The sequence below is a fragment of the Callorhinus ursinus genome, unplaced genomic scaffold, assembly GCF_003265705.2.
Source record: "Callorhinus ursinus isolate GAN/ISIS: 27379988/994484 unplaced genomic scaffold, GSC_fseal_2.0 scaffold9, whole genome shotgun sequence".
Taxonomy (NCBI): Eukaryota; Metazoa; Chordata; class Mammalia; order Carnivora; family Otariidae; genus Callorhinus; species Callorhinus ursinus.
In genome coordinates this window covers 2,247,663-2,274,617 of record NW_027397071.1, presented here as the reverse complement: position 1 = coordinate 2,274,617, position 26,955 = coordinate 2,247,663, and the positions used below count along the sequence as shown (strand labels likewise).

The following is a 26,955-nucleotide window of genomic DNA, read 5'->3' as shown; positions in this document are numbered from 1 at the left end:
CTGGCTTAAAAACCAGTCATTTGGGTTTTCTAACCAATGCAACCCAACTTGTATATTATACCCTAGAAAATAAATTATAAATCCAGACACTAGCTTTGAATTGTCATTCCAAATTTTTGATCACAAAATATCTTTTAGTGTCTTTCATTTCCTGCTATCCATTTTTTTTAATTATTAAGAAGAGAGATGTATACTTCAAAAGAGTAACAGTAAGGTCATTTTCTACTCCAGCAATCTACAATAAACACAAACTGATGTTCTTCCCCACCCCCCAATATATTCAATAATCTTTGTATCTATGATCCAGCTGCTTCAATTACAAATCCTCTCTGCTCTAAAGCCAAGCATGAAATTTTATTAGCCATTAGAACACATTAAATACTTTGCTCTTCACATAAAGGAAGACAGAAATTATTGCTGAAGTTAAAGAAATGGTAGAGAGAAAAATGTCTTGCAGAATATTTATTTTAGTGTATACATGCTGTACAATAATTAGGAAAAACAATTCATTTCAAACTGAATATAACCTTCAAATATATTCCCTGATTCATGCATAAAGATACGTAATTAGCAACAGTTAAATAAGGAAACTGATGATCTTTTGGCCATGCCTGTTACTTTTTTTTTTTTAACTACTAAAGTGGTAGCATGCATAAACATGGGGGATGGAGCTTTAATGAAATTCAAGAGTAGCTCTTTATCAGTGTTTTAAGTAATATATTCATAAATGCATCTATATACTGGTTGATACTCTTAAAAACATTATATAAACTTTTAGCAAAATGAAACCTTTAGTAGGGTAAAGGCTACTAAGATAGCCCACCATTTTGAATCAATGCTGAAAATGTCACACACCAACAGATTCTTCTGACTACTTATGTAGATAAAGTTAATTAATCTTAAGAAAATTAGGCAGAGGCGGTAAAAAATGGGACAATATAAGCAAGGACTGGCTTCAAACCAACAGCAGGAAAATCTCCCATTGAAAAGTTTACTGGGGAAAAAAGTCCTCTCTTAGGACAAAGCGTTTTCCTAGTTACTGTAGGAAAAGAATGCTAAATAATACTATCAAGTTTACTAAAACCTGCTAATAGCATTCCTATCATCTTCTAATCAAAGGATGTTGTGCTCATCAGCAGTGTCCTATAGAACAGCTAAGAGACTGCACCAGGTGAGGGAGAACTCCTGGTACTTCTTACCCTGGCATCATATTCAAGGACAAAAGGAGGAAAGTCAATCTGTTCTGGTGATATGGCAGAGAATAGCTGGTGGAGGCTGTCCACATGGTGGATTTTGTCCTTCAGTCCTGAGACAGAAAAGGTGGTAAAAAACCATGTTGATACCTGATTAATAGAAGAGAAAAACAATTTCAGCCAGTGGCCAAAGTTAGAAATATAAACATGATTTTGAAAATTTATACTAGGTAGAAACTATATTTCAAAATTGAAACCGATATCAGAAAAAGCTTTTAATAAGTAATGTTTTTCAAAGTGTGGGTTGTAGTTCATCAGTGAACTTTGCAATCAGTTTAATGGACTATGAAGAGCAGTAAAAACAACAATAAAAAGGAACCACACTAGAGTAACAATTACTGGGGAAGCTAGTAAGGGTAGGCAAAGTGCTTCATGAAGCTTGTGTTTCTGTTTAGGTGTCTGTATGCTCCTACATGTGTAGTACATTGTCATGTAATAGATGCTTCTTAATGTGGGTTGTGGGCAAAATCCCCTGCATTATTTGGTAGAATAATTGTTTCATTGCTACTCTGAAAATGATTAACATCTCCGAATTCACAAACTCTTTTCATTTTTTCAAATGAGACTAAAAGTTTGCCAATATTTGATACATTTATTTTTCAGCTGACATTTGGCATGTGGTCTCTTTCTTAATCAATCAAAGCAAATCTGTGGCTGTGGAGCCACCTTTGTTCATTGCACTTTACAACATGCAATCCCTCCATAAAAGCTATTCTGCAAAATTTATTGGCTCCAAAAAAAAGAAAAAAAAAATTCTTAATAGCAAACAACACTGACATAAACTAGGCAACAGCTAGAACTCACAAATTATTGTTCATCTATCTAAACTGCCAATCTAATCAGTTATGTTTACCAATGGCTTACACAACGGTTCTATGAGGTAGATACAATATTATTGCTATCCCCATTTTATTTACAGAAGGAAACGTGCATATGGACACGGGCACTGGAACAGTGCATTACAAATGTATAACTGGGTATGTTATGCATACATGACACTCTGGGCATCTGCCACTGATGCCAATCTTATCACATTTTCCAGGGGCTGTTCCAAACCTTTCACATATTCCATGCCCTAATATGACATACTTCCTTCGTACCTCTTTATGAGAAAAGGCATGAAAAGAACAGAGACAACACTGCACTAACTTATCAGGATCCTGTCCAAATCTGCACTTGGTAGAGACTCATTTCCAGCATTATTTGTCCCTTACAGCTCCAGATTATCTCTTCTATTGAGTTCATAATACATGGAATTTCCATTGCATTTGGAGCACTTACCCCTTCCTAGTATTTCAGTTTCTTATGTCCATTTCTGTAATTTCCCTAGGACTTGGCAGACAATCACAGAATAATAGTTTAAAGTTTTATAAGATACAGACAGAACCGTCACTCTCAAGGTATTTGATAAAGAATGAGTAAATAAAGGTATCTACGATGATTTTTATAGCCTGAGTCACTATTCTATTTTGGCTATACTACCAATGACTGGCATAAGGCCTAAAATATTAATATTACCCTCTGCATCCTCTCCCCTCCCATCTTACCAAGTTTATTTGGAGCGGGGTGATGGAGCGGAGGGGAGGAACCTGACCTTGCTAGAATCAGGCAGGTTAGTTTAAATCAAATTAGACAGTCACTTACTTACATACCCCGAATCAGTTTTTGACATCAGTTTCTTTAAAGCACACACATTATATACCTAATTAATATAAACTGCAAACTAGATTAGTGACACTTCCAGATTAGGGCTCTACAACCAGCCACAGAGGCAGCTAATAAACCAGTAAGAGCTATGGAGAGGTCACAGAGATTCTGCAGATTCCAGAAAGAACTTAAGGAAATAGGAAGATTGTAGCGTCTGAACAGAGAAGCACTGGAAGGCCATGTTAAGAGATTAAACAGGTGTGCAAGGAGTTAAACATCTACCGGTCACCTGTGTACTAAGCACTGAGTTGCAGGTGATACAGGATAACAATGATAGTGCCATTCCTCTAAAGGGGGCTTGGATTCTAGTAGAGGAGCCAGATTATAAGCATAAGCATAACAACTACCTGAGGCAAAATGTACTAAATGCAATGAATGGCCCACAGAAACATGTGAATACCTATATATGCAAGGAGCCCCTACTACGTGGAAAAAGGGAGAAAAATACAGAACTATAAGTGCTTAAGCAGAAAACTCTTGTGCCTTTGTTCTCTTGCCTCAAAAGCTTTTTACATGCTGCTTTTCTATGCCTGGCAATTGTTCTTCAGAGCTCAGATCAAAATTCACCCCAGTTAAGAGGCCTTCTTTGACCACCCTCTACCCAAAACTGGAAAGGAGCTTCTAACTGTTCCAACACTTTGTTTACTCATGTTATTGCATAATTAGCATTCTGCACTGTATTATCTGATTCTCTAAACAGACTATAAACTCCCCAATGCAGGGAGTGTCTTATTCAATAACTATTTAGTGTGTAATTAACGCCCAACAAAAAAAGTAAGGAATTTTAATGTGTTGGAAGAATTAACAAGTGGAGGAGTGAGAGTTTCTGGGTGTATTGTTTTACTACTGTTTGGGAATGGTTTACTATTCCTTCATTCTACAATAAAAATACTTTGTACTTCAATCTGCACCTGAGTTTCTTCCTCTCTAAAATGAGCAAGTTGGACTTACATGATCTTAAGGTCCCTCCTAGTTTTACAGTTCTAGGCAGGGATTCCTGCATATGCCACTCCAAACGACATGGTGGGGTGGCGGTGGTAAACTCAAAGAGAAGGCTGGGTTGGGGAGACTAGGCAGTGACCTCAGGCATGCAATCTGCGAAAGAGAAACACATTTCTCGGTCCCATCTTCTGCTATTACCTCCTTCACATCTTCCAGGTATTGGCAAGAGAAAATTACTCAAAAGTAGACAGAAGGAGAAACCCAGTTATAAGTTTTCTGTTCAGGGACACTCAAGAAGAGCACTGTCTTTGCTTTTTAAAATTTTACTTTTATATAGCTTAGCTTTTAATTTTCAATTATTTGTAAGACACAAATGTACATTTACGTAAACCTGCATTACTTAGTATCTACTATTTTAATGAGCTGATGAAAATTTAAACTTTGAAAACGGACTGCTGTGATATTTTGTGAATGCTGCAAATTCTTCCACCCAATTACTCACAAACGCAAAGCCAAGAGCATAGGATCACAAAACAATATAAACTAGGAAAAGACTGTTCACACACATGTGCATGAAAATAATCTACTGGAGCCAGAATCAAGAGTGGGTTTAACTTGTTAGTTTGCCTTGTATTAGTAAACTTCAAAGAAGTAGTGATTTACATGAGCAGTCAATTTATTACCACTTTGGGTGGAGTGCCCTGGAAGAGAGATGAGGAGTACTGAAATCAGAACAGTGTGATTCGATTGTTTTATTATCCTTTGATTTTATCTCATTATTTTATAATTATAAACACCCACTTAGAGTTTTTGACTTAGTATAAAATAACGGTGAATTTCATTACACATGGTTTTATCCTCTCAATCCCCCCTCATTTTCCCCATCCCAAAATGTTATGAAGAGGTAAAAGGACGCCTTTTACTTTATACATCTGGTCTTCAGCCTCTGCCCAGCCTGCCACTGACTCCTATCGGAAGCAATTCCAATGTGTGATAGCCAAGGCTAGTGGCTCTAACACTGAAACTTCTGGTAATGTGCTTCCATCAATGTCGCAGGGTGGATAGCTTATTTATAGACTCTCTACTGTGGAGGAGGAGGGATTAAAATCATATCTTAGCAAACAGTGGCTACACAGTTTTATAAGTCTGGTACAAAGGAACATTATTCTGATAAATCTGAATTCGTAACAGAAGTAAATTACGAAAATGTTCAAATATGTTAAAAGAATTTTTTACAGTGAACACCAGTATAGCCACCACTCAATCATTCACGTTTTCCTTATGTTTTCTTTAGCACACATCTACCCATCCCTCTAACCATCTGCTGATCCATCTTACTTTTTTGCTGCATTTCCAAGTAAACTGCAGACATCAGTAAGCTGTCCCCAAATACAGCATTCATATCTCTAACTAGAGTTCAAAGTTTGTTCAGTTTCTTTGCGATAAAATTTACATTTGATGAAGCGCACAGATTTTAAGTGTCCTTTGCTCTTTAGGCAAATACATACTATATATATTAAACTCCTACTCAGATATAAAACATTTTCGTCACCCCAGAAAGTTCCCTTATGGTCCTCTCCACAGAGGCAGACGACATTTTGATTTTTTTCTACCATGGATTAGTTTTGTCTGCTCTAGAATTTCATATGAATGGAATCATACAGCATAATTTTTATATAAGGGTTCTTTCACTCAGCTTAATGTTTTTAAGATTCTTGTGTGTGGTTTTGTATTATCAGTAGTGTGTTCTCTTTCATTGCCAAGAAACACTCTATTATGAGAACATGCTAGAGCTTAATTATTCATAATTCTATTGATGGGCATCTGGGCTGTGTCCAGTTTTTGGCTGCTATGACTAAAGCTGCTATGAACATTCTTATACAAGTCTTTTTTGGCACATATATTTTCATTTCATTTGGGTAAATACTTAGCAGTGGCACTGATGTGTCACTGATGAGGTATATACTTAGTTTATAAGAGATTTTCACAACTCTTTTCAAAGTAGTTGCACAATTTCCAATTCCCACTTATGATGTAGGAGAATTCCAGTTGCTTCACATCATTGGCAATATTTGGCACTGCCAGTCTTTTAAATTTTGGCTATTCTGGTGGCAGTGTAGTGGTCTCTCACTGCAGTTTTTTAAAAAAAGATGTATCTTTTAAGTGAGATATAACATACACAATAAGCTGTGCACAACTGAAGTATAGAATTTGTTAAGTTTTGATATATGCATACACCATGAAACCGTCATAATCAAGAAAAAGAACATAGCCATCACTCCCAAAGGTTCTCAGGGTCCTTTGTAATTCCTCCCTCCCACCCCATCTCCCTGTCCACAGGTAATCACTGCTCTACTTTCTGTAATTACACATTAGTTTGTATGCCCTAGAATTTTATATGAATGTAATCATACAGCTGTTATACTTGTCTGGCTTCTTTTACTCAGCATAATTATTTTGAGATTCATTTGTGTTGCTGCATGTATCAATAATTCATTCTGTTTTATTACTGAGTAGTATTCTATTGTATGGATATATCACAGTTTGGTTATCAATTCTCCCAGTGATGGGCATGCAGGTTATTTCCAGTTTTTGGCTATAACAAATAAAGGGGCTATGAGCATTTGTGTACAAGTCTTTGTATGGATATGTTTTCATTTGTCTCAGGTAAATACTAGGAGTGGAATGGCTGGATCACATGGTAGGCATACATTTAGTTCTTTAAATAAACTGCTTTAAATTCTTTAAAGAAACTGCCAAAGTTTCTGTAACATCTTATATTCAATAAGCACTGAAGGGGAATACCAGTTCTTTCACATTCTCACCAACATTTGGTATGGGCAGTCTTTTAGCCATTCTAACAGGAGTACAATGTTATCTCATTTTGATTTAATTTACTAAATTTCCTAATGACTAACTGGGTTAAACATCTTTTCATGTGCTTTTCTGACATTTATATATTTTCTTTGGGGAAATGTTTGCACAAATCTTCTGCCCATTTCTAAACTGAGTTGTATCCTTATTAGTGATTTTTGAGATTTATTTATTCTAAAGAGAAATCCTTTATCAGATAAATGCTCTATTTACAAAGATTTTCTCTCAGGCTGTGGCTTGTCTTTTTACTCTCTTAACTATCTTTAAAAAGGCAGAAGTTTTTAATTTTGATGAAGTCCAATTTCTTTTATGGATTGTGCTTTGGTGTTGTATCTAAGAAATCTTTGCTTTACTCAAGGTCACAAAGCTTTCTCTATTATATTTTCTTTTTAGAAGTTTAATAGTTTAACATTTTACAGTTTAGGTCTTTGATCCATTTCCAGCTAATTTCTGTATGTGATGCAAGACACGGATCACAATTCATTTTTTTTTTTTTTGCATATGGATATCTAATTGTTCCAGTATCATTTATTGAACAGACTCTCCTTTTTCCACTGATCTGACTTTGTACTCTTCTCAAACACCAGTCATCTATATACACATGAGTATATTTCTGGATTCTCTATTCTGTTCCACTGATCTATATGTCTGTCTTTATGCCAATACCTCACATTGTCTTGAGTACCGCAGCTTTAGAATAAGCTTTAAAAGCAGGAAGTGTCAGTCCTCCAACTTTGTTTTTTTTTTTTAAATATTTTGGCTATTTAAATTCTTTGCATTTTTATTGGTCATTTTCTACAAAAAAAGCTTGCTGAATTTTTGGTTGGTGTTGAATCAACATATTTAGCAAGCACTAATAATTTCACAACATTAAGTCTTCTAGTCCACAAATACAGTGTATGTCTTCCTTTACTTAGGTCTCCTTTAATTTCTCTCATGAATGTTTTGCAGTGTATATAACTTGTATAGGGCACAGGTCTTTCACATCTTTTGTCATAGTTATCCTTAAATATTTAATATATTTTGATGCTAGTGTAAATAATATTACTTTTTAAATTTCAATTGGATTGTTTGTTGGTAATATACACAACTGATTTTTAAATATTGATCTTAAACTCTGAAACCTTTATAAAACTTACTCCTTAATTCTACTAGTTTTGCTGAGGATACCATAGAGTTTTCTACATAGATGCTCATGTCATCTGTGAATAAAGACAGCATTATTTACTCCCCTCTAAATCTAGAGGCATTTTATTTTTTTCTTGCCATATTACACTGGTTAGAACCTCTGGTACAATACCGAATAGAAGTGTGGAGAGCAGACATTCTTGCAAAGACATGCTAAAAACCAAGTCATCCTTCTGTTTATCTCCATTAAAGAAAAAATTTCAGTAGCTACTGGATGAACAAAATATAAATGGATGATGAGATGCGGGGAAATAGTCAAGCAGTATCTTTAAGTGCTACAGAAAGAAAAAATTAGCCACCCACTGAGCATAACAAAATAGTGGAAAAGTTGATAACAGACATTATCTGATAAGACCATGTAATCAGAACTTAACTGGACAGAGCAGGAAAAGTCCTTCATTTAATGGACTGTCCAACACTGTATTTTTTTTTTTTTTTTAAAGCCTGGCCAAACAGTGTTCTCATAAGCATTTAATTAGCACTTACTAAGCTATTCTAACACTGAGGGACCAAAAGTAAATTTGCAATTTTTAAAAGAAATACCTAAAATATTTCATGCAAATTTTAAAGACAGTATTTAGATGAGAAATTCAACAATTTTATAAACAATGAGAAATCCCAAAGTGAAGACCATTTTCTCAATGAAGTCTTCACGCATCTATTAATTATGAAGTGTAATGAGGACTTTTCACTACTTATCTTAGTTAATTTCTCCAAAGTGCTTTAAAATAATGACAGCTTCTGCAGTCGTTGATGCTTTTCCTGTCCACTGCTCCCAGAGCATTAGTCAATCTTGGCTCTCCTGCTGATTTTTAATTACTTCTCCTTGATTTCCTTCCTTGATCCCAGGGCTCTGTCTTTAGCTATCCTCTTTGTGACTGAATTCATTAACATATTTAAGGAGTTAAAGCTCTATTTACTTGATGGAGACTCTCAAATTTATATCCCAGTCCAGGATCCCCTTTATCTGATGACACCTGGGAGTCATGGATGACATAGTCCTTTCTTTCAACCCTACTCATCTAATAAATAACTAAATCCTGGGTTTTATGCTGAAATAAGTCCTTTTTTCCTCCAAACCCCACTGATATAATCAGGTTTTGTTGTTGTTGTTTGCCTAGACCCAAAGTTGGCCAACTTTTGCAAAAGACCCTGTAGTAAATATTTTAGGTTTCTTATATTAACATTATAAGAAAATGTCATTAGGCAGGCCCGAAGGAACAGTGCTACATACACTGGAGGCAGGAGAGTATGGACACTGACTAGAAGGTAGCTGTGTCCTTTCAGATAAAAGATGGTGGTGGCATGAACTAGAGGCGGTGGGACTAATGGCACAGGCATAGATTGGGACAATAGCACGCACACAGAACTGACGTAATATGATGTTTCCCCGGTTCCTGGCTTAGGCACCTAAAAGGCAGTGGTCCCATTTACTAAGATAGGAAATATAAACGGAAGTTTAGGAGTGAGTTAGGGAGGAGCGCATGAGTAGTTTTGATTGTAAAACGTTGAACTTCAGGGGCCTATAAGACCTCTTAGTGAAGTATCTAATCAACAGCTCAACATGCATGTTTAAGCAGAGGAATGATGATGATCATGAAGGCAGTGGTAACATTTACTGAGTTTTTATTATAGGTCAGGTAATGTTTTAAGCATTTTACACAAATTAACTACTAATTTCATCCTTCCAATAACCTTAGAAGCTGGGCACTATTATTATCCCCATTTTATAGAAGGTGAAATTAACACACAGAGAGGTTCTATAACTTGCCTAAGAAGATAAACTGGTAGCTGGTAGAGCTGGGATTAGTAATTCATTCCCTGAGTCTTGGGCCCATGCTTTAAACATTAGGCTTCACTGCCTCCCCTGACATGTATTTGGGAATTGCATATAATTTCGAGGGTTGCTGAAGACACAGGAATGAAAGAAGGCACAGAATGAAAGAAAAGGATGAGGGCTTGGGAACATTAACTTTCAAAGGATGAGCAGAGAGAGGGCATAGCACAGGGGACTGAGAGGGAGCAGTTAGAAGTGGGAGAGAATTCAGCAAGGTAAGTTTCAAGGAAGCCAAGACAAAGTGTTTCAAGGAGAAGGGACCATCTCTGATTAAGGCTGCAGGGAAAACAGGATAAAGATGACCAGTGGTTTTGCTGTGAGTAGCTTTAGCTGTCAGAGTGGGATCTGAACCAGATGGCAGTAATTTAAGGTGGATAAAAAATGGAGACAATGAACATAGAATGTAGATCACACTAAAAAATTTTGGTTGTTAAAGGGAAGAGAGATAAATGGAGGCTTTAGCATGTTTCAAAGTTGATGAGTTAGATCCAGAAAAAGGGGAGAGGAGAAAGAAAAATTGCTGAAGAGAAAGTCCTGAGGAAATGGAAATACATTGTATAGTTATGAGTGGAGGCTCTATAATTAAAATGTTTAGATTCAAATCCAGACTCTGCTACTTATTAGCTGCTAACCTTGGAAAAGTTATTTAATCTCTCAAAGCATCAATTTCTTCACCTGCAAAATGGGCATAATACTACTATCTCCTTCATAGATATAAGGCTTAAATAAGATAACGCATGGGAAAAGCTGGAATACAGTTAAGTGCTTAGAAAACATTAGCTATTATTACAATGGGATCTGGACCACAGGTAGAGGGGCTGCTCTTCATTAAGAAGAAACACACTTTTTATGACATAAAAGGAGGCAATGATAGGAACTGATGGCAGGTAAGTGTGGGGTTGGAGGGAGAAGACAGGCAGCTTTTTACTGATGTTTTCAATGTTCTTGGTTAAGAACAAGGCCGGGCCAACTGTTGGAATGAGGAGCTGCTAGTAGGACAAGGCTTGAGGAGAACAGAGAGACTCACTGGGACACTGTCCAGTGAAATACCAGGGGCCCCTTAGCAGTGAAAGCTCCATGAGTCTGCTTAGAAGCCCCAAATCACATGGATCTAAGGCTTCTCCATCCGTGCCCAGCAACCCAGATACAGGAGTGAAGAAAGCAGAGTGATGAAATTATCTTATGATCAGGTTTTGATAGGCAAGTGTGATGAAAGAGTAAGAGATCACAGGTTATTTTAGGCATTAATAGCAGTGACTGAAGTGATAGAACGTGGGTTTTAGGCTGTATAGGGAAGGAAATTAAGACCAAAAAAAAAAAAAGATGGTATTTTCAGAAAAAGCAAAAGGACCAAAGGAATGCATGTTTTGATGAAGTCAAAATGCAGGATTAGATATTAGGGATATTAAAAGAGCAAGATAGCTATATTCTAGCTCTCACAAATCTTGCAGGCTAGCTTAAGGTAGAAAATTATACAAGTAATTAGAATTAAAAACATCATATTGATAGAGACTAAAATCTTAAGGGGGTACAATGCAAAAGTACCTACTGGTTGCAGAATTGGTTGGAGAAGGTTTTCTATGGAAAATAATTGTTAAGCAGAGATCTGAAGGACAAACAGAAGTTAGCCACGAGCAGAGGAAGTATATTCTGTATTAAGAGCATGAGCAAAGCCCAAACAAACACAGAGCATGAAGAGGCAAGGACGGAGAGGCTTGTAAGAGTTGCTTACAAAGACAATGGAGTTTACATGGGACCAAAACATTAGGACCACAACTCATTATCACTTAAAAGGAACAGTAAACAAAGAAATCAGCAGGCACAGTGCTGACAGTAAGAATCAAGATCTTGAAATATAGCTTAATATGCTGGCATGCAGTGCACTTAAATTCAAGATTTAGCTAAAAAGAAACACACTGTACCTTTGAACGAAATGTTGGATGAACAAAATAAACAGCCTTCAAATTCCTCTTGTATCTGATTCGAAATAAAAACAAGGGTCAGTATGTCATGCTATGGACAATTAACTCTTTGCTAGAGTACAGAAATATATTCACAAAGGAAAAAAAATAAAAAATTGCTCTAGTTCACTTATTGAATTTTAGGTGAAATGTCAAAAAAGTATTTGTTTTATAGAAGAGATTATTTCTCTTGGCTGTGACAGAGCCACCTACAGGTAGAACAGAGTAAATTCATATTTAACAAACTGTGTACCATTTTTTTTATATTGCACTAGAATCTCTGGGACCAAGTTATGAATTAACACACTCATGGGTCACTGGGTCAAATGAAATAATATTTATAAATGTATTTTGAATAAGAGTAACACATCTTATTAATAGAAGGTGGTATTTTTATTTTATATACAAAGATTGGTAATGATCCCAACCCTTTTCAAGATGTTTAAAAGCAGGAAAAAGTTTACATATGAATTTACTTAGATGCAAAATACGCTGGAGTTAAGGAGGGCCTCCTCATATTAAAATAACTTATCTATATATGATAAAATTGTTATATGAAATATGTTTTTGTAGAATATGCAGCAATGTTTGTTTACTGATTAATTTTAGGAAAGAAAGCTCTCTCCCCTCTCCCTAATTTGCAAAAATAACTAACTTGACATCAACAACATCATAGAGTTTCTTCAGGAAGTCAGAGTCCAGGTGATTGTATTCGCTGGTCAGTGTGTGAAAATATACTAATACATATTCCTTCACAGCAATGTGATCCATTACATGGATAAAATATAAGAGAGCCTAGAAAAAAAAAAGAAGTAAAAGTAAGATTATCTTGCACAGTGGTCTATTTCATAGAAGCCAAGAGCAAGGCAAAACCCAGAAGATTAGTCTAATCGATGCCCTTGGCACTGCAGATGGACATCTCAGACTAATGAGTAGTATCAATTTTCTTTAAAAGAGCTTCAGGAAAGTGAACCATGCCAGTGTATAGTAATTCTCAGAAATGCTACAGTAGGATCCCTTTTTGCCTTATTCTAAGTGGTGGGGGAAAACAATCAGTCTCTGACCTCTCAAAAAACTCTTCATATACTCAAAAGAGTTCTTCAGTCGGCTGCCAGGTTTTCCCTCTCTAGGATAACGATATCAATATCATTAGAAGTACAATTTGCAGACTTCTGAACTTTCTTGAGGTTTTTGCTTGAACTCAATGAAAATCTTTGCAGTCTCTACTGGGTTACAGACTTAGGGCTCTCACGTAACCAAGAATTACTATACAAGGACATCACGAGTGATGCCTCCCACCCATGGCTCACTTTGAGGACTAATTTTCTTGGCATCTTTAATGTTGACCTGAATGAGAAAAATGAGAACAAGTTTAGTCAGTGGATGGCAATGGACTGGGCAGCATTTCTAAGGCTCTGAAAGACTCAAATTTAATGTGACCCAGATCACATTTGAGAAATACTAGAGAAATATTCCATTACAGGAAAGATGAAATTTAAGAGAAACATTAAACACAAAGCAGAGATACAATATGGGCAGGGCCAGGATGACCCAGTGGTGTACTATAAACAATGACATAGAGGAAGCTAAGAGTTAACAACTGAAAGATTATTATCAAACAGGTGATTTCCCAGTTCTCCTCAGGAGAGTCCTTGGCATTAACATGAGTGGACTAAGATGGATTAGCATCCAACTGCTACCAGAGCTGACAGAGGAGGGCACTAAAACACAGTATCTTTCCAGTGTGTTGGTTTGAACCTCACAATGTATCTCATTGTATTATATGAAATGATACATCATGGATATCCAGAACACCAAGTGCACACCAAAATCAAATGCAGAGATTTATGTTTTTATTCGTATCAATCACATTATTGATGAGAATGTCATATTGATTGTTAATAACACAAAACAAATGACTACAAGTAGAAACTTACCAACGATACCATTTGAATCAGCTGAGTTTTTCCTGTGTGTGTGTTTATTTTTATTATTATTTCTGGTTTTACCAGAATGCTTCTGGTCCTCTTTATATCTACCCTCCACTCCCTCTCCAGGACAATTAAGATACTCATTTTCAGCTTTAAATTCCCCATCTTTAACTTCAATTTTTTTCATTATAAGGAAGTATAGCCACATGACAGAAAAATGTAGAAAACAAATTCTCCCTAAAACCACGAAATCCATTTTAAATTTTTACATTTTGAGTTTTTACCTTTATGCTTAAAATAAGGTCAGTGTATAGGCAACTTAATGTATCACTTTTTCTCCTACTGATATTACAAATATTTCTCTATAGTATTTGCCTTTAAAACCATAATTTTTAAGAGTCACAAAACATTCCATTTGTGGATACACCATAATTACCTGTTAGGAATTTAAGTTCCAATTCTGTGCTTGTACAAATGAGCCTGTGGTAACATGCCACGTCCAATGCTTCCACAATTTTTTTTTACCTAAACACCACTGACCAGGAAACTAAGGGCTTAGCCAGAAGCAATTATCTGCTTTTGTATAACTGTGCTTTATCTTAAAAAATGGGTGCAATTTTTACATTTTTAAGCACATAATTTGTTACTGTGGTTAAGAATGATGTATTAAAGTGATTCTCCTCTCTTGCAGTCAGTTTCTAATAAAACTGATGTTCTAGGACAACTTACATATTTATCTTTTAGATTCAATGGTCCCTTGCCCAAGTATTCCAACTTGGGCAGTTTCAGGGTCGATAGCTACTTCCATACTCCAGATTATTTCCTTAGTACAAATTCTCAGGAACAGAATTCCTGGGTCAATGGATGTGACCACTTTTATCATTTTAATTCATCTTTGAAGACAATGATTATTATTTAAAAGTTCTGGCTAGTTTTGAAGGCAACAGAAAGTATGTCATTCTGATTCACTTTTTTGAGGGGAGATTACTAATCATTTTTAAAAGCAGAATCATTTTCTTATTTTTTTTTGTCAGTAATACCATTTTTTCTTTTATGAATCAGCTATTTCTGTCCTTTGTCTCCAAATGAAGGGATCATGACATTATGACACCTTAACTACATCTCTGACTTCTTCTCTTCAGAAAGATATTCAAGAGTTAATTTTTCTTTTTTCAAGAAAAGCAGTATTTGATTGTTAGTACAATTATAACCGAGAGTGATTCCAACCCAAAACTTGCCAGTTGCATCATATCCGAAACAGAGCAGCTGCGTTTTTGGTCACATTATGGCATTCTAGTATTTTTGTTTCTCCTACAGAACAAAACCAAACCCCTAGCTTATTGAAATAGTATGTGCCAACATGCAGAGCCAGGGCCATTCTTCTGCCCAGATACACACAATTCTGCCCCATTTCCTATTCTAAGTTCTGATTCCAAATTCCTATCCTACTAATCAGAAAAATCAACATTATGTGTAAAACAGAGCCTTTAAACGGCTTACCTTGTCCATGTCTATTAATGTGACAGGAATGTTTCTTCCAACTACCACCATCACAGTGCGACCACAGTTATCAACACCTGAGAAGAGGAAATGTGATCAGCGCCCAGAGACTTTATTCCAAGATTGGACTCTGACGTTATAAAAATATTCTACACAAATATAAAAGACTGCATATCAAGAACTCATGTTTTTTAAATTTCATCTTCAGATGTCTTTCACTATGTGGAAAACAATACTTTTTTTTTCTTTAGCTTCATGAGGTTTTGATGACTGCCCTTACTTTTAAGATAAGGCTTTTTACAGGTTTTAAATCAGGGACAGCCAAAGTTAAGGCTGCAGGGCATAAACCTTTTTATAAATAGCTTTCTGTTTAAGTTCACTACAACTTTTAATAACATTAGTGATCCAGGAAAAACTACTTGGAACTCAACTCTGAAAATTAACAAGTACTGTCTGAAAAAGAAATTTAATGCAGAAAAGAATGGAAATCTGAGAACTTTCACCATCTCCATCATATATTTATGTAAGGTTTGAATTTTGTATAGCAAGTGGGTGACATTTTTAAAAGCAGAAAAAAATGTTGAAAAAGGTAAGAAAAAGGACATTAAGAAGAAATAAAGTTGGCCAATGTAGAACTACAAGATGAAAATTTGTAGGTTGAGATGTTATTTTTTTATGATCGTGATGATGAGCAAAAACTATCCCCATTATTACAAAAAATTTTTTTTCATAGATAAAATGAACAAAATCAGAGAAAAATGAAGTTTCTAACAGCATGCTAGGGAGGGTCCTTAATTAGTAAAAGTTACTATGTCCTTAAGCTCACCTGTTTGGTACAAGGCTTTTAGAGAAGCAATATCAGATAGATCCTCAGATCTTGCTTGACATAACCAGCGATTATAACTAGAGAAATAAAGGACATAATTATTATAATAACTCCTTGTAAACTAAATTTACAAATGGAATCTGTTTCTATCTTTCCCTATAGAATGAGATTTTATTGTAATGTGCAAGGATTAAGGAGATCATTGTATTATGCAGAATTTCCACTAATGTGTTATTGATAAAATAAACATGAATGAGTTACTAAGAGAGGAAGGTGTTCATACTAATTAAAAAAAAATCCTTTATGATCAAGTGAAGACTACTCATAAAAATGGCAAAGATACCAAGTACTCCAATTAACAGTTTTCAATATTATCTTCCTTTACTAAAAAACATGCAAACAGAGAAATCCTAAAGCAAAAGCAGTTATCTAGAAGAGATGTTCACTCATCCAACAATGACTTGGTATTGAGAATCCTACAGTGAACAGACATGGTCAGTGCCCTCAAGGAGTTTACTTTTTATAAGAAAAACAGGTTAAGTGTTAAACATGTTATGTGGATCACAAAGGAAAGAGGTAATTTTATGCGGGAAGTCCAGGCTTATTTAATGAATGGTTCATCAAGCCAGTTGCACTGATAACGCATATAGCGGATCCTAGGGACTACAGCTTGACTTTAGCTCAGAAGGCATTAAAACTGGAAGAGAGGACATCTGGGTGGTTCAGTCGTTAAGAATCTGCCTTCGGCTCAGGTCATGATCCTAGGGTTCTGGGATCGAGCCCCACATCGGGCTCCCTACTTGGCGGGAAGCCTGCTTCTCCCTTTCCCACTCCCCCTGCTTGTGTTCCCTTTCTTGCTGTGTCTCTCTCTGTCAAATAAATAAATAAAATCTTAAAAAAAATAAAAAAAAAAACTGGAAGAGACGTTAAAGATCTCAAAGAGGGTAAATGACCTGCAAAAGGTCGAGCTAATCTTAGTTACCAGCCAATTATTGGTGGAGCTGAATTTGAAGCTGTACTCAGATCTCCAGATTTCTGAAAAGGTCAGTATTTTCTACTATTTCATACCACTTTCTTAGAATTCAAAGGGCCACTTATTTGCAAAAAAAGCTTTCAAGGCACTGAAATGCATGAAAAGCAACTTTGAAGCATCTAGGTCACATAAGGCAACATACCATAACATAAGGAAAACTAAACCAGGAGAGAGGGAGACTTGGTTTCTAATCCTATCACTTTCTGTGCAATCTTAGTAAATAAAGCTGTTTCACCTCTATGGACCTGTTTCCTCATCTGCCAAGTGGTATTTATGTAGAACAGTTTTTAGCTATAAAGTACAATCACGAAGCTAAGGATATTTAATAGGAAGCCTATTACATTTGGATTGTAATCAACATGTGATAAAGCCTGCTAGTATCACAGAAATTGTTACTGCCTGTGAAAAAAACACTTGGTATCACATAGTTCCACAGTTTTCCTTTTTAAATTTGGAATCTTGGGGCGCCTGGGTGGCTCAGTCTGTGAAGAGTCCAACTCTTGATTTCAGCTCAGATCATGATCTCAGGGTCTTGAGATCAAGCCCCAAGTCAGGCTCTGCGCTGGACATGGAGCGTGCTTAGGATTCTCTCTCTCCCCCTTGCCCTCCACCCTTCCCCCCTTCTCTTAATTAAAAAAAAAAAAAAAAAAAAAAGGAAACCTGCCCACCTATGTAAACTGAAAAGTCAAGAGAAACAGCTTTAAACTTTGGTATAAGACACAATTTGCAAGTCAAGAGAAGACCTATGTTTATGGTAGTTCTTATCCATATGTTGTGTTCCGTATTTTTACACAGAGTCAATTCCTTGGTTATTCACACTAAATCCCCAATCGTACTGTTTTCTAATTGTCTTATGATTAAGTCATCTTCACAACAAGACTGAACAGAATGCATCTTAAGTGGCTTATAAGCATCACAGGTCCTAGCACAAATCATGTAACAGGAATTCAGTAAATGTCTGTTAATTTCTATACTCCATTCTTGAATTCACGAGCTCATTTTTCAAGGATGTATTATGTTCATGCAAGTGCCTGCATCATAGTATGGACTCAAATCTTTGTTTAATGAAATAATAAACATGAGTATTATTCAAGATATTTTGGGGGGCATCTGAGAATAATAAAAGGTCCCTGGCTTCAGAGTTTAAAGTTGAACATATCAGATACATAAAGAATTAACTCCGTGGTAAAACAGAATGAAACAAGCAATGCAGCAGAGGTCTAAATATTCTATCAATATGCTGAGAGGAGGACTGGCAGGGGTAGGGTTGGGAGGGCAGAGTGAGGGGGAGTGGAGTGGAGGCAAGGTCCAGATATGGAGAACTGCTCCTCCTTTTTTCTTTTTAAGATTTTATTTATTTATTTGACAGAGAGACACAGCCAGAGAGGGAACAGAAGCAGGGGGAGTGGGAGAGGGAGAAGCAGGCTTCCCGCAGAGCAAGGAGCCCGACGTGGGACTCGATCCCAGGACCCTGGGATCATGACCTGAGCCGAAGGCAGACGCTTAACCACTGAGCCACCCAGGCGCCCTAACTGCTCCTCCTTCTTTGCACCATAAAGATTTGCACAAGGCTTCACCCACTTACTGCCAGTGTTTGTTTCTACTCTTAGACAACAAGATAGGGAATACACCTTATTTGTCTCTATATGTCCAGGCAATCTCTAGGGTTACTCCTGACGCTGAGTAACAATGTGTTCAATGAACTCTGAAAAAAATTTTTTTCGAACTGAATTCAGGTGCACAAAACAGAATTAACCTTGATTCAAAACACTCTCATCATGGGTACACACATGGTTTTCTTTAAAAAAATTGGTTATCTAGGGGCACCTGGGTGGCTTAGTCACTTAAGCATCCGACTCCTGATTTCTACTCAGGTCATGATCTCAGGGTCGTGAGACTGAGTCAGAATCCCCTTCCACCCTCAGCAGGGAGTCTGCTTAAGATTCTGTCTCTCCCTCTGCCCCTTCCCCTGCTCTTGGGCACACTCCCTCCCTCTCTCTAAAATAAATAAATCTGCAAAATGTTTAAAAAACTGGTTATCTAATTAGTTACTTTTAATGAAATAATAAGCATTCTGAAACTTACTGCCCCAAACAAGAGCTAGCACCCTCGCAAAAATCTATCTCTAATCACGCAGTCATTCCCCTTTAATTCCAGCCCCTGCCTCTATAACCAGTCTCTGGAATCGCCCATCCATCATCTTCTTGCTTTCCTTTTTATATCCTTTTGGTTCATCTGATGTATTCCTAAAATGTTTTTTGGAAAAAGCTTATTATACTGTATGTAATCTTTTGGGTCTTACTTGTTTGACTTACTAGACTGCTAAGATCCATCTATATCATTGTGTGGCAATGTTGTTTCTTCACCTTGACAACTATATGATGTATTTGTACCATATGAAAACTAGTTTTTTTCATCCACTCTCTTACTGGTGAGCACTTGGACTGTTCCCAGGGTTTTGCTCCTGTGTATAGTGCTATGATCAACTTATTTAACATGTTTTCTGGTATATGTGTGCCTGATTTCTTCAAGTGCTAGGTTACAGGTATATTCAGTTTTAGGAGGTAAGACCAGACCTTTCCAAAGTGTTGTACCCATTTATACTTCTACAAGCGATGAATATGAGATCCTGTGAATCCATTTCCTCAACACTTGGTATCAGCAGATGTTTTAACTTTTGCTAATCAGGTCTGAAATGGTATCTCATATCTCTGGTCACTAATGATGATGAGATCCTGTTCATGTTTAATGGACATGTTTCCCTCCTCTGTGAGATGCCTGTTCATATTCTTTGTTTTCTATAGGGCTATTTGTTCTTTTCTCACTTACTTGTAGGAATTCTTTGTATATTCTTGATAGTAATCATTTGCCAGTTACGTTTACTGTGAATACTCCCATTCTATAATTTCCTTTTCACTTTCTTTAAGATTCATTGCCCCACTTGCCAAAGTTCTTAATTTTAATATAGTCAAAGCTATTTTTTCTTTTATAGTCAATGATTTTTATATCCTGTTTAAGAAACCTGTTCCTTTCTCCAAGGTATAAAAGATACTAGTTTACAACTTCTTCCATGAGTTTTAATTTAAAAAAATAATTAAGTCCTTAATCTATCTAAAATTGACTGTAGTCCATGGTGTGAACTCTGAAATAGCACGAACTCTAAAGTGTTTTTAACCTTGATCTGTGATTAACAACGTGAGATCCTAGAATAGATTCTGGTTGGCAAAAGCAATATCCATATGAGCATGTTCAAGGGGAGAAGGCTTATAGCTTACATGAGATTCTTAAAGGCTTTATGATTCAAAAAAGGTTTAGTATCATTGCTGAGACAGTGGTGCTGCTCCAGTTCCTAAGGACTGAGATGAATTCCAGGGCAGCAACTCAAGACTGCCATCTTCATCTGTTTCTTCTTTATTCTTATTAAAGTCTCCTCCATTCCCACTACGGATCATGTAAGTTTGATTTGACTAGTCAGTTTTTTTTTCTTTTAAATAAGTATATGGGAGAAGGGAATAAAAACAAAAAAATGTTAGCTTTATCTCCTCAGCCAGTAGAGAAACAATGTTTCGTTTCCCTCATCTATTCAAAAAATATTTTAAAATTTCCATTCTATCTCTTATAAACTGCACCTCATTTTTTACTGTCATTTCTGCGTTTTATTTCAATAAAGATATGTAATCTTTTATCCCAGTCCAACAATCAAAAGCTAAAAAAGGAAAACATCAAATCAAAATAGTTTCTTGTTTCCTTAGAGCTTATTCCAAATAAACATTTCTATTACTTGTTGGGTAAACTATAATAATCATAGGTAAACAGTCACACAAAATATTTTGGCAAAATGACAGCAAAGGTAGCCACTACAGAGCTCTGAAGGCAGAAATGCTAAGTAGACAGTTTCTCAATAGGCTGTAATGAACTAAGGTTGGTTGCTGTCCTCACAAAGCTAATAAAAGGCAATTTCTTCCAGTTAATCAATTACTGTCTGCATGCACAGCCACAGGTTGAATGATGAAGAAAACTTTCTCTAAAAATTCTTAAAAGACTAATGACTAACCTATTTGTGTACAACCAATAGCCTGGATTTTGGAATCAACACAAGTTTTTCCTGGCCTGAGGCAACTGCTCCCCACACTGGACTTAGTGAGGACCCTTGCTGTATACTTATTGCATCCTGTAATTTAAAATAAGTTATTCATATAATAATTAGTTTAACATTTCTCTCCTCTGCAAGATCCTAAGCTCCACAAGAGCTGGGGCTGTATCTGTTTTGCATGTCACTTTATTATGTTTTCAGCATGACACTTGGCATGTTGGTAAGGGCTCAATAAATACTTAATAATGAATGAGATAAAGTTTTTATTGTGGGAAATGACTTAAGAGTTGTAGGCAATTGGTCTTAGGCTGACCAAGGAACACTAATGAAAAAGTTACTGTAAAATAATTTTAAGAGTTTTAAAAGCTCTATCTTTGAAAAAGAATATTGCTTCCCAATTTTTGCAAGTAAGCCAACTTCTTCCTTATGATATACCCAAATTAGTGTCACAGTTGGACAGAAAACCTAGAAATATTAATAAAGAATTATACAACATGCCTAATTTTTTCAGATGAATTACCACACAGAGACAATGATGTGGCAAGGCAATGCCATGAGAGCAATGATCTGACCCTATGTAGCCAATCCATGGGACCTTTAGTTTACCGATGGAAGAACTGAAAGCTTTCTTTTTTTTTAAATATATATATATTTTTTTAAGATTTTATTTATTTGACAGAGAGAGACACAGCGAGAGAAGGAACACCAGCAGGGGCAGAGGAAGAGGGAGAAGCAGGCTTCCCGCTGAGCAGGGAGCGCGACGCGGGGCTCGATCCCAGGACCCTGGGACCATGACCTGAGCTGAAGGCAGACGCTTAATGACTGAGCCACCCAGGCACCCCAGAATTGAAAGCTTTCAAAAAGATACTGCTAACTAAAGACCTACTTCCTCAGAGATTAAAAAAAAAAAAAAAATCATTTGCTCAATCTGATCAACTAACATAATTAACAGAAACCAGACTCATTATGTGTAAATAAAGCCTTATTTAGAAAAAATAAGAGGAATAAATTAAAAAAACCCCACAGCCTACAATCTTAAACATTTAACACATGGCAGAGTTTGCAAACAGATGACCCATAGCTCAGTTGTATAACCTCCTAAACAAGTAGCCATCAATTCTCCAACTTTTTGGTCTCAGGGACCTTTTATGTTTATGTCAATTATATCTACCAATATTTACCATATCAGAAATAAAGGCAGGAACTTTAGAAATAATTATTTGTAAATCTAAGAACAATAAAAAGCTTAATGTGAATATACGTAACTTTTTATGACAAAAACTGTGTTTAGGGAGAAGAGTTAACACTCCTTTAACATCTTGGCAAATCTCTTTAAGTTCTGCTGGATTCTCACATCTGCTTCTGCATTTAATCTACTGCAATGTCACATGGTAAGCAGCCTCTGGAAAACTCCACCAAACACTGTGAGAATGGGAAGGAAAAGGGCAAATATGTCTGAGTAGCATTATAAAACTCGTTTTGGTTTCAGAGGCTCCCTGAAAGGGTCTCTGGTTCCTTGACCACACTTTCGAGCTGCTATTATTATGAAGTACTCTGCAGCACAGCTATGAGAAAGCACCCCATCTTTAATCACCACAGGCACTGGACACTTATGTGGGAAACCTGAAAACCTTTTGATTCAGACGTAGCTTATCGCTCAAGAGAACTGTGTGACAGAGGCACCGAGCCTGCTTCTTAGTTCAGGCTTTGGGAGCTACAGGCCGTGCTCTTCTGAGAGTCAGCAACTCTGTGTTGACTACATGTGCGTGTGGCCTGACCACCATTCACAACATACCCCGGACATCTGAAGGCCGTGTGGCTCACTCATGCATTTCACAACAGAAGGACCACTTTGTTTATCTGGGTATGTTTCAGTACCTAAAATATTATCTTGCACAGAGTAAACATCTAATGTCTCCTGAACTGAATGGAAACTATCGACTGTGTAACAAATATGAATCTCAAGATCAAGGCCCTCTACCAAGAAGAACAGTGCTTTCCATGCTGTATTCATATTCCTTCCCAGAACCTATCCCTTCGCTGAGGACTCCTTTCCAGAAAGAAGGGAATAGATTTATTTTAATACTGGCTTGAACTAGTCATTATTAAGTGAAACACATTTCCACATTAAAGAGAGAAAGAGACAAAGACAAGTCTCCAGTCTAAACACAAACTTCAAAATTTCCAGGTTATCTATACCACTCACGGAGAAATGAAAAAGGTAAGAGGTGTGTGTGTGTGTGTGTGTGTGTGTGTGTGTGTGTGTAAGAGAGAGAAAGAAAGAGAACAGGTTGGCTGATTGGAGGAAAGTGGTAACAGTGCAGTTCTTTGTATACGAATACAGAAAATCTCTAGTCCTTTGCCAACCTGTCTGAAGTTGTTTTGTGCAGTGGGCTGAAGAAGGTGGTAGAGAATGGAGATGTGCCACGATAGCTGCTCTGAAGGCTCTTTCTCAATGAGCTGTAACTCTGGGCAAGCTAAGCTAGGGGATCACTTACCCCCTGTAGAGTAGACAGACTAGATCAGTGATTTGGGGCACAAAAGAATCACCTAAGAAACGTTAGAAGATTTCTGAGCCCTTTCCACAAAAGTTCTGATTCAGGAAGTTTGGTGTGGGGCATACACATTTTTAGCAAGCAGCCCTGGTGATTCTAATGCTTACACACTGTGTACTCCACTTTGGAAAACTGTATCAGATGATTACCCAAACGCCTTTCAACCATAAGGTACTGGTGAGAGACCACAGACCATTGGTTCTCAAAGTGTGGTCCACAGTCCTGACACTTTCTAAGGGGGTTTGCAAGGTCAAAACTGTTTTGACAGTTTCACAATCATACTGAAACATCATTTGCCTTTTTCACTGTGTTGACATTTGCACCGATGGTGCAAAAGCACGGTTAAGTAGACTACTGGTGTCTTAGAACGAATCGAGGTGGAGGAACCAGATTGTACTAGCGGTCACTGTGTTCTTCACTGCCAAAATTCTCACAGGGAAAAAAAAAAAAGAAAGAAAAAGAAAAAAGCCTGTTTTATTTAAGAATGTCTTTGATGAGGAGGCAAAAATTATTAATTTTATTAAATCAATCCTTGAAACACATCTTTTTAAGATTAACGTATCATAAAATGGAAAGAACACATAAAGCACTTCTGCATACCGAAGTATGAGGTTGTCTTGAAGAAAGGCACTGTTATGACTTGTAAGCTAAACTCGTTGCTTTTTTTTCATGGAACACTGTTTTTCTTCAAATAACGACTGGCAGACAAACTGTGGTTATTCAACATGAGTATGTGGCAGATGTTTTCTCAAAATTGAAAAAAGTGACCCTGTCATTTCAAGAAAAACAACTAACAGTATTTCTTGCCAGTGATAAAACTTGAGCTTTAAAAAACATACATAATTTTGGAAAATTTGTATCCATCCCCAGAAGCTTACAGTTCCTAATACTTAAGAGACTTTTCTGATGAGATCAGTGGCAATATTAACAAAGATAATTTTTTGACATTGTGTAATGAAATGTTTTTTACTGAATTTAGGAGATCTGAATAATTCAGTGAATCAATATTTTCCAAAAGACAATGCATCATGTTATAAATTCATGCTGTAAATTCCCATTATAAAATCCATTCAAAGAGCAGGAGAGAACATTTTAATATAACAGAACATAAAAATTAATGGATATGTTTTGAGATTCCATATTACAACTAAACTTTAAGAAACTACCACTTATCAGGGTGACTCAGTCATTAAGTGTCTGCCTTTGGCTCAGGTCATGATCCCAGGGTTCTGGGATCAAGCCCCGCATCGGGCTCCATGCTCAGTGGGAAGCCTGCTTCTCCCTCTCCCACTCCCCCTGCTTGTGTTCCCTCTCTCGCTGTCTCTCTCTCTCTAATAAATAAAATAAAAAAAAAGAAACTACCACTTATCAAGTTATGTTATAATATCAAAGAATATCATAAGTTACTTGAAAAGGCTATTAACATACTCCTCCCCTTTCCAATTATATATCTGAGTGAGGTTAGATTTTCTTTATATACTTCACCCAAGATAACTTATTCCAAACATTTAAACATTTGCAAAAATGTAAAATAGTGCCGTATCTTCTCACCCATTTTTTAAAATAGTTATTTTTCAAAAAAACATGATGGGTTATTTTTATTTATTTTTTCCCCTGTGAAGATTTATTTTTTTATTTTATTATGTCATGTTAATCACCATACATTACATCATTAGTTTTTGATGTAGTGTTCCATGATTCATTGTTTGTGTATAACACCCAGTGCTCCGTGCAGAACGTGCCCTCTTTAATACCCATCACCAGGTAACCCATCCCCCCACCCCCCTCCCCTCTAGAACCCTCAGTTTGTTTCTCAGAGTCCATAGTCTCTCATGGTTCGTCTCCCCCTCCGATTTCCCCCCCTTCATTTTTCCCTTCCTACTATCTTCTTGTTTTTTATTTTTTTTAACATATAATGTATTATTTGTTTCAGAGGTACAGGTCTGTGATTCATCAGTCTTACCCAATTCACAGCGCTCACCATAGCACATACCCTCCCCAATGCCCATCACCCAGCCGCCCCAACCCTCCCACCCCCCACCATTCCAGCAACCCTCAGTTTGTTTCCTGAGATTAAGAATTCCTCATTATCAGTGAGATCATATGATACATGTCTTTCTCTGACTTATTTCGCTCAGCATAATACCATGATGGGTTATTTTTAAATAAATTAAAAAATAACTTCTCATATGATAAATATTGGAAGGTACAAACCATGTAAACAAAAGCTCTCTGGAGTCCTCAACAATTTTTAAGAGTGCAAAGGGGACCTGAGACCAAATCGTTTGTGAACCACTGCCTTCGACTATAAAAAGGTACCCAGACCTAGCAGTGCATGAATCACAATGTGAAAAAAGTTTCAAAATATATACAGATGCCAAAGTCCCAGTCACGTGAGGAACAGCCCCCTCACTGTATTTAAAGAAAAATGTTTGCCAAATGATTCTTACACATGACAAATTTAGAAACCACTGAAACTATCATGGTGATTGTGACCTTTGGAAAAGCTATTCATTGCTGCCCCCCAGTGGCAAATTTGCTTTCATTGCTAGAAATAAAATCTGAATAAAATGAAGCCCAGAAACTCAGCCAGACACAATATTCTAATTCTGTAAGGACCTCCAGAGGTCATCTAGTCCACTCCCAGTTTATAGATGGAGACTTACAACAACCACACATCACTGCAATATACTGTGATAAATGCTATGCTATGCTTTGGTTAAGTAGAGGGTATGAAAAAAAAATAGAGGAGGAGGCATCTATTCCAGACTTCTCTTCGGCCTATCCTGGCTTATCTCCAGGAAGATAAATTTCCAGAGGCAATTACTGTTAAGCTGAAACCTGGAAAATGGGCAGGAGTTAAAGGATTGGGATATTCCAGTCAAAAGGGATGGCAAGTACCAAAGCTAAAAGGTAAAACAGACCACGATTTGCTCAGTACCGAGTAGAACAGCAGTGACCAATTTCAAAAGCTTGCCAAGTACCAGGTGCTCACAACAACCCTATGGGATGTTACCTCTCAACCAACCCTATCAAGTAATGCTGATATGAACTACTTAGAGTTTATCATTTTTCTTTCCTTTAGAACTTTTTGAAAAGCAGCTAGCTTTCCAAGGACTGTTGATCCTGGGAAAAGCTTACCCAGAAGTACATAAGCTACTTTCCTTTATGCTTTAAAAAGGACTTATTAGGAATTGCTTTAGAAAACACCATAAGATACCTAAGAATAAACCTAACCAAGAGGCAAAGGATCTG

The 26,955-nt window shown here is 36.7% G+C and overlaps 1 protein-coding gene across 2 annotated transcripts in view; it reads right to left on the bottom strand.

Moving 5' to 3' along the window:
- Positions 1-26,955, bottom strand: part of GDAP2 (ganglioside induced differentiation associated protein 2) — a 69,080-nt gene that overhangs the window by 10,274 nt on the left and 31,851 nt on the right. The window contains exons 9-13 of one of the 2 annotated variants that reach the window (XM_025872535.2): positions 16,020-16,096; positions 15,194-15,270; positions 12,418-12,557; positions 11,724-11,778; positions 1,200-1,343 (exon numbers count right to left, since the gene is read on the bottom strand). In XM_025872535.2, the coding sequence (XP_025728320.1) occupies positions 1,200-1,343; positions 11,724-11,778; positions 12,418-12,557; positions 15,194-15,270; positions 16,020-16,096 (493 nt within the window). Of the gene's footprint in view, positions 1-1,199; positions 1,344-11,723; positions 11,779-12,417; positions 12,558-15,193; positions 15,271-16,019; positions 16,097-26,955 lie in introns of those variants that run through there. The other variant, XM_073896067.1, reaches the window with a different exon arrangement.